At 41.6% G+C, this 8,552-nt stretch overlaps 1 protein-coding gene across 3 annotated transcripts in view; it reads right to left on the reverse strand.

The window, feature by feature from the left end:
• The window catches only part of LOC144056077 (RNA-binding protein Musashi homolog 1-like), a 29,779-nt gene extending 22,592 nt beyond the window's left edge, over positions 1 to 7,187 (reverse strand). For all 3 annotated transcript variants that reach the window (XM_077572479.1, XM_077572478.1, XM_077572477.1), the window contains exons 1-4: positions 7,029 to 7,187; positions 6,523 to 6,563; positions 5,886 to 5,967; positions 5,684 to 5,768 (exon numbers count right to left, since the gene is read on the reverse strand). In XM_077572479.1, coding sequence (XP_077428605.1) covers positions 5,684 to 5,768; positions 5,886 to 5,967; positions 6,523 to 6,563; positions 7,029 to 7,093 — 273 coding nt within the window. In that variant the 5' untranslated portion in view covers positions 7,094 to 7,187. The remainder of the gene's footprint in view (positions 1 to 5,683; positions 5,769 to 5,885; positions 5,968 to 6,522; positions 6,564 to 7,028) is intronic.
• Positions 7,188 to 8,552: the final 1,365 nt, after the last annotated feature.

Here is an 8,552-nt window from a genome sequence, read left to right on the forward strand (position 1 = left end):
CTATGAGGGCCCCCGCCCCAAATCTACCAAACCAAACCCCTATGCCACTGTGAGCCAATAAGATCCTTGCTTTGCCAGGCCGGGCAATCGGGCATGCGTGCCAACGATGGCGTGTGCATGTAGCGCCTGGATCCACTTTCACAGCCCGGCGTCCAGGCTTTATCCGCACATCTGAGGCCGTGCATGGACCTCGGAAGCCCAATCCAGTTTGTTTCCTTCAATCCGATTAGTTGCTCTTCAGATCTATACTAATTACAGAAATCCTCCCACCCTCCTCTTCTCTTCCACCTTCTCCACCCCCCTTGTTCAAGTCTTGACCACGTCAGCATTAACCGCTAATCTCCAGTAGAGCTTGGGCCAACAGCCAGCCTCTGCTAACCAGGTGTTAGACCAGTAGAGAAGCGCAGTGCAATCGGTGCACGGCAGCTGCTTCAAGCATATGCACTTCCAGTGTGGTTGCAGATGAAAGCATTTGTGCCATACGGCCAATAGCAAAAAATCAATAAAATCAACACTGTACCTTAGTTGGTTTAAGAGGCTAAAAAGTCATATAACCTCTGCTAAGGATGTGGTGTTGTGGTCAATGTATGCTTATAGTCTAAGTTGCGTCAAAATTCCTTAAATCAATTTGTAAGTAAGTTTGTGGACAGGTGGAGCAGAGATCCGGGATTCTTTTTTTTCTCTAAAATAGCATGAATTAAAATTTTCGACATGTTTCAGTGCCGTTCTAGTTTAAAATAAACCCCGACTGTAATGACAAGTTTGCTCTATATTATTTATTTGGTTGTTACTAACATAACTATGAGATTCATTTTTTAAAAATCATTTCCAGTTTCATACATTTTGTAGAAACTTTATTTGGACGTGCGCCGCCATTGTTATTTACGTTGCAACGCATTCAGTGCGTAGTGACGTAGAATGGCGCGGGGCTCTGCCGAGCAATGTGAAACGCCTATAAAGAAAGCAAGGTAAGCCTCCGTAGCGTTCCTAAAGGGACGATCAAAACTCTTAAATACATCTGGTGAATGACGAGAGCACAGCGTGGTGGAGGGTGACTCCACCGATCATATGTTGTTTCTAGGAACGCTACGAGGCTTACCTTGCTTTCTTTACAGGCATTTCACATTGCTCTGCAGAGAGCCGGACGCCATTCTACGCCACTAAAAGAAAATAATAATAATAATAAAAAAATATTTTAAAAAACACTACGCACCGAGTCCAATTTTTACGTTTTTACAAAATGTATCAAACTGGAAATGATTTTTGAAAACGAAGCTCATAGTAACAACCAAATAAATAATATTGAGCAAACGGGGTTCCTTTTGAGACTTATTTAATAAATGATGCTCAATGTAACATATAATTTTCATCTTAAATAAAAAATATTTTATTTTATCAATCAAATTAGTAAGCATGCAATACCTATAGAAGGTCAACTGCATCATTCATCAGAGTCATACGGAAGTGTGGACGTGCCAATGTAGAGTTAACATTTTTGACTGACATGTCTAAACGTACCTGCAAAAACATTTAAACTTAAATACATAAATTACATGTAAATAAGTTTAAATGTATTTGCAATTTTTTTTAATGTATTTGCAAGTACGTTCGCACATACTTGTGTGGGGTGGTGGGGGGTGGCTAATGCTAAGTTTTGTCATTTAGCTTACAAGCATGTTCAAACATACTTGTAAATACGCTTTAACATATTTACATTCAAATGTATTTGAGAATACATTTTAATGTATTTAATTATGTTGGAAAACATTTCCCAGTCCAAAATGTTTACTCCACATTGGCAGTTCCACACTTCACGCACGAATCACGCAAAAAAAAAAAAGCATTAAGCATTGTTCAAACATATTGTATAAGACAACTATTCGCAATAACACAGTGGAATCGAAAATAATTTGGACAAAATCCATGTTTAGAAAAAGAAGAGGGGGAAAAAACACTGATCTCACCCCTTCTCTTTCCTCTGACTGCTTCCAGTGAAGTATTTCTCCCGAGAAAACAAAAATCAGTTGTGCCCTTCTCCTGTGTCCAGAAAACAGCACAGCGCTGCCCTAAGGCCGTTTTCTGTCCTGGCATGAAATCTAACCAGCAACAACTTCACTCTAAAAACAATACATGACCTCCTATTCGTTGTCATTTTTAAAGTACGGTTTCAGTGTTAAATCCAAATTAGACCTGTCACCCATCTTCTAATGCAAAGTTGGATGTGAACACAACTGTAAATGTTTAATACCACACATAAGCGGTTGTGTCCGCAGTGTTATGGACCTTGCACCTGTGAATGTAGTTTACTTACAAAATTGGCAGCATTCTGTTGATATCTCTTATCCTTGTCACATTTTATACCTTAAAGCATTTTTTCCCCGCACACCAAAGGTTTGGCTTCATTTGGAGACGGCTTCAGATGATTTTTACCCGTTCCGATAAGGAATGTTTGTCTTTCATGTAATTCCTATCAAACACGAGAGAACTGTCAGGTCTTTAAGCGGGACATAAAACGCAAATATTGATACGCATAAATTGTCATTTATAATGTCTATTAGATTTCACTTCTTATTCTTAAGAAGTAGTTGTAATAGTGAAGTTGTAACACTTGTTGACTGACTGTTTAAATATGCTTTGCAAATTTGTGATTTTAATAAAACAACCGATAGTAATAAGACGAATTAATCGTTTGATTGAAGACCAAGCTACTATCTTTGTTGTGTTTTTGGATGACTACACAGATGTTCACCAAACTAGTTTAAGACTGTTTATGCCGCAAACTAATTGTTTAGCTTTTTAAATACACAGGGTGTTTCATCAAATTTGGTATCATTTGAAATTCAAATGTGATCAAGGTTAATGAAACTAACTTAATGTTGAACCATATAAGATTCTTCCCTCCAAATGTGAATGAAAATTCAAAGATAATGTGGATTTCTTTGCCAATTACACAAATGTTCAACATGTGCTCTACCTAAGACACGGTACACATCAATTTAGTACTCCAGATTTTCTTCCCCTAATACGAACATTGATCTTATTGACTTTGCCGTTTGTATGAAAAGTGGCCTCATCACTGAAAACAAGATGTTCCTCGAATTCCTCTTCTTCAAGTTTCTCTTGCATAAGACCCCAAAATTGTTTGTGTTTTTGTTTTTGTCCTCTGTCGTTATGGCCTGAAAATGAGCTGTGAAATTCACATATATATTTGAATTTTTCATTCAAATTCTGTCATATGTACATTTCAAATGATGGCAAATTTTATGAAACGCCCTGTATTTCAAGACCAATTCCTCCTCCAAACACGCGCGTTCACATCACACAAATACTGTACACACGTGGATGAGCTCTCAAACAGTAGCTTGACATTTCAAATAACACTTTACCCTTGCTTGGAAATTGCTTCCATACTAAAATGCAAAACATTATGAGGAAAACGCTGTTGTGTCAGAAGAACTCCCAGCCGAGTACTCCCTCAAATATGCTACTTTGCAAATGAATTCAAATACTTTCCAACTATTCTGATAATATCTTCAATTCACATACTAGCTAACTAACAGGAAGCGTAATTATTGTGTTTGTCCATCCATAGCCCTACTATATGCACACACGCTCATAAATGTGGTCTTAAATGAATGCAAAATAGCTGAGAAGTTGTTATGGCGACATAAATCCCAACAGGCTGTGTACTTACAGCACCGTCTCCAGTGCCTGGCATCACCCCCGGCAACAGGCTTGCTCCAACAACTAACCAACACTACCTTTCTCCACCCTTGGGCCCATGCTGTGCCACTCATTTTCACTCTCAAATCATCCTATTGTTATGTGTGCACATGTGGTTTGGAAAAGACACAAGCTGGCAACGCCCAATCTACATGACCAAAACAGCAACATTTGCACCTTCATAGAGATTGAAATGGGAGTGTCACAGCATCACACATGCAGGTTGTGTGTGACACATTTCTGAACACTGTTGAGCGCCCACATGTTACATGTGTAGGAGGGGAAATTACAGGAACAGTGTCAGTAATTAAAACTGAACTAGCAGCCACTCTGACATTCACAATAGGGCCCGACCGATATGCATTTTTTTAGGCTAATGCCGATATCGATTCTTGGGAAAAAAACGATTACCGATTAATCAGACGATTATTACAAAAATATATATATATAATGCTATATAAATTGGGGGCAGTGTGGTGCCGTGCATCCATGGTGTGGACACTTACACTGAGTACAGAAGAAAGTTACGTTTGAATTCTATTAAATAACTTGTTTTTCAGGCATTGGGAAGAATGTGTGCCTAATTTGTGCCTGCATAGTGAGTATGTGTTCCCACAGCGTTTGTGTGTGAATTAGAGCTGTCAGACTATCACATCTTGGAATTCTTATTAATAACAATTAATCGCCTAATAAAGAAAGGCTTTTTATTAACATTTTTTCCCGCCAAATTTGAAGAGCACCGGTTATGTGTTAATTCTTTTGACATTTAATGTTAGGAGGACATCTTCAACATCTTTTGATCCACTGCACACGCTCATCCTTCTCTTTTTCTAATCAGTTAATTACTTGCATAATTTAAAATGGGGAAAAACTGACCCAATTTTGACATGAACAAATATTCTGTGATACGCAAACATTCATTAAATGCTTTACTTTAATGCATGAAATGATGTTTATTGCTCAAACACAACCTGTGCTACGTTAAACGTAGCCATCCGCTGTCACACTAAAGGCTAATCTATGGTCAAAATTAATAGTGCGATTAATCTGCGTTAATTCATGATTAATGCGATAATTTTTTGTGATTAATCAATCAATTAACACTCTAACTTTGACAGCACTAGTGTGAATATTCATTATTTGAAGGAAAAACGCTCCCAAAGTCGATGCTAACTTACGGTTAGCATTTGAATGGGATCCTCCCTTCGCTTTTAGCATTAGCACTAGGCTATTGATGTTTTAAAAATGAATCATGTTTTGTATTTAAATATACAGTGGCTATTAATCTTATTGTCATGTGTTTAGTTTTACAGTTAACTCCAACTGGGATGTCATTAAACATCTTAAAGGACGCTTAGGAGACAACAGAATAACCACAATATGCTACACACGTGCTACTTGCTAATGCTACGCAAGCAAAATGGTGCATTCAGGGTATTTTCACAGCGTCAGAAACTTTGGTTTTCTTCGATTATAAAGTTTTAAGAGGAAAATAATCAGCCGATTGTTTTAGCAGATGTTTGAAGAGCAATAATCGGTTGGGTCCTAATTCACAAGTCACCCTGCAACTCTTTTCTTTTCCTGACATTTTCCCCCCTCATTGAGGACCACAAGAAAATGTTTTCTACCAAAGAAAAAGTTGCAGCATAAACACCGCGAGGGTTTTGCAGGGGGCTCCGACCCCATTCAGGTCCCCCAGGTAACCATGGCAATGAAGACCAAGAAAGAACGCTTTCATGTTGGAGACGTGAACCAGGATTTGGAGGGGGAAATGAGCACAGAGAAGGGATGGAGGAGGGGGAGGAGGGAGAGGGGTTGGGGGTGCTGCTCCAAAACCAACTCCTCAACTTTACAAGCCATACGGCGGCTGGCTAGATGCACTGAGAGGGAAAACACGCAACACACATTTGGAAAAGTTACAGCAGTGAGTGGCACCATAACTAAAAGAAGTGAGACTCACTGTTTTGGAGTCCAGCTCATGTCTGTTTTGGGCCAGCACCTTTTCTACGCCGGCCTGGTCCGCGTATGTGACGAACCCGAACCCCCTGGAAGGGATAATAAAGAACAGTACTTAAACTTAAATCTCCCTTAAGTGCAAGAAGAGAGCGTGCATAGTTGCAATCCAGTGATTGGACGATGGGGCGCACACGCCTTTTTCTTACCTCGACCTTCTGGTGAGGGGATCACGCATCACCATACACTCCTTCACTTCTCCAAATTTGCAGAAGTAGTCCTTCAAGCCCTCTGCAACATTGCAATCATTTTACTTGTGCGATTATGGAAAGGGGAATTTATACATCTAACCATTAAGCATATAGCAGGTCTTTAAGGGCGCACGCAAACAACACTGTACTTGATGGTAATTGTGGTTTGGACACCATTGCAGTCAGTATGATAATAAGATGGGGGGGGGGGCATAGTGGCGGGAATAAACAGTGTGCTGCGCGCATGGCTTCTGTGAGGGTGCACGGTCACGGAGAGCTGCAGTAAGCAAAACAACACGCCAGCGTGGCCATCAATGTGTAAACTTGCGAAGGCATCATCGATCGTTACACATTAGACGTTGTGTTTTAGATAAAAAGGACACACAAGTCGTTCAGTGTGTCTGCGAGGTTTTGCAGCGTTAATCTCCTCACGTCTCGGCAAGACTAAATCCTAAGAGCTGATCCTCAATGAACAGAAAGGCATGCGTTGAACTATTTACAGTTTATTTGCAACTAAGTGGAATATGCGAGCGTAAACACGCACACATTCGACTGTTGTGTGCGTGTGTGTAAAGTAGCGTGCGGGACAGCTCACCTTGTGTCGTCTGCCAACTCAAACCCCCGATGAACATTTTGCTGAATGGGAGAGACACAAGCAGCAAGTCACATAGGGAAACACGCGTGTTCTAGCACAGCACAACACAGCACCGGTATGAGAAGTGAAAAGTAGGGTCGGTGCATGCGATATAGCATCATTAAAGTAAGACGAAAGCATCGGCCATGTTGCGAAGTCACCAATGGGCCCGTGGGGCCGTTATAATCCCCAAGAGGACGAGAAGGGTGACTAGAAAGGGAGCGATTTTTTTTCCGTTGATGGTGCAGAAGTTGGAGTAAAATGTGGCCTCCTGGAGGACGATGGATGTGGAAATAAAAAGAGAGCGTCTCCTCCGCTCAGTGGATCCATCCCACACACACAGAAACACGCACACACGGCGTGCTTGTCTTTTGTCTCGGCTCCGCTCCCGCACTCAACTCAACTTAAAAGTCCAAGGTGAACTCGAACCGGGGCGGATAGGCCGGGCCAAGGCGGAGGCTTTTTACCAGGGGTCGTGGGGGGAGTTGTCCGTGACGGACGACAGGCTGCTCGGGCTCCCTTCCGTGTCCATGCCGCTCTCCGCTGCTGTATTCCCGCACTGAGAGGAGGCGAGGAGAGCCAGTGAAGCTCCGCCGCTTGCTGCTCCAGACTCAGGGGCGGGCAAAACCGAGGGGAGAGGAGGGGGGAAGGGGGGCCAGAGGGGGGGCTGGGCGCTTCGTAGGAGGAGGGGTGAGCGTCACACACACACACACACAGGGGAGGGGGGGAGAGAGAGGCCCCGCCCCCCACCGGCCTGTCTTTATTCATGGTGCCATTGGCGGGCTCTCACTTGTGTTTCCCTCCGCTCACGTCATTGGCCCATCACAACATGACGGACCATGTAGGCGCTTTTGAATATTTCCCTCTATCTATACCCCAGCCTCTCTTTCTCCTTCTCTGTGTAGCATTACCGTGAAGAAGAGGCCATCATTCCCGGCATTATGCAAGAATAATCAAGGGGATATGACGTGGAACAACATACTGGAGTGGACTATATTTAATCTAGTTATATTTTTGTTTTGATGCATTACTGAAGGAAAGTCATGCTATTCTGAATTTCAAGGTCAAGTGTATGATGGACTGAGGCCTCTCTAGTGTGGAGTTTGCGCCCAAAGACAACATGACGCTAAAGGAAAACATCTCCTTGGGACATGAAGTCTGCCTTTATATGTCTCGTGGAGTGAAAAGGATCTTTCTTTTTACATTTGGCGGCAAATCTTGTAATTTTTTTTTGTGGTGCACATTTTCAGTAGTTTTTTTAAATAAAATTAAATTTACCTTTATTTAAAAAAAAAAAAAAAAAAGCAGGTACATTCATGAGCAACACGGTGGTCTGGTGTACTGGTTAGCATTTCTGCCTCATACAGGTTGGGTTTGAATCCTGACTTCAGTGTTCCTGTGTGGTGTGGAGTTTGCATGTTCTCCCTATGCTTGTGTGGGTTCCTTCCATTTTCCAAATTCATGTGTGTTAGGTTTATTGAAGGAAAAAAACATGCGAATGTGTATGTAAATGGTTGGTTTGTCTATATGTGTGATTGGTTGTAGACCAGCCCAGCCCACCTCTCACTCAAAGACAGCTGGGATTCACTCTAGCTCACCCATGACCCTATTGAGCACAACCGCTATAATATAGATGGACATATGCTTCTGGTTAAAATATTAAAAGTTTTTGTAATTCTTGTTCATTCAAGTTTTTGCTTTTGTAGTTACATCTAGACCTTGGAAGAGGTCTGCGCTTTTGGAGTGATCTTGTTTCAGTACTGTATTTCTCTATTTTTCGCTCCTTGCCACTTGTCAATTGAAGACTCTGAAGTTGTCTTTAGGTCCCAATCAAAGTCAGGTGGCCTTGGATTAGTCTCCTGGTCACCTGCAACACAAAATTAGGTAAAGCTGAAATAATGACAACTAATGAGATCCAGCACAAGCACCACTTTGGAAAGTCTTGAGTATAGTTTTGATTTATCCTGCCAAAGGTACAGTATTCATTTAAC

The sequence above is a fragment of the Vanacampus margaritifer genome, chromosome 8, assembly GCF_051991255.1.
Source record: "Vanacampus margaritifer isolate UIUO_Vmar chromosome 8, RoL_Vmar_1.0, whole genome shotgun sequence".
In the NCBI taxonomy this organism is placed as follows: domain Eukaryota; kingdom Metazoa; phylum Chordata; class Actinopteri; order Syngnathiformes; family Syngnathidae; genus Vanacampus; species Vanacampus margaritifer.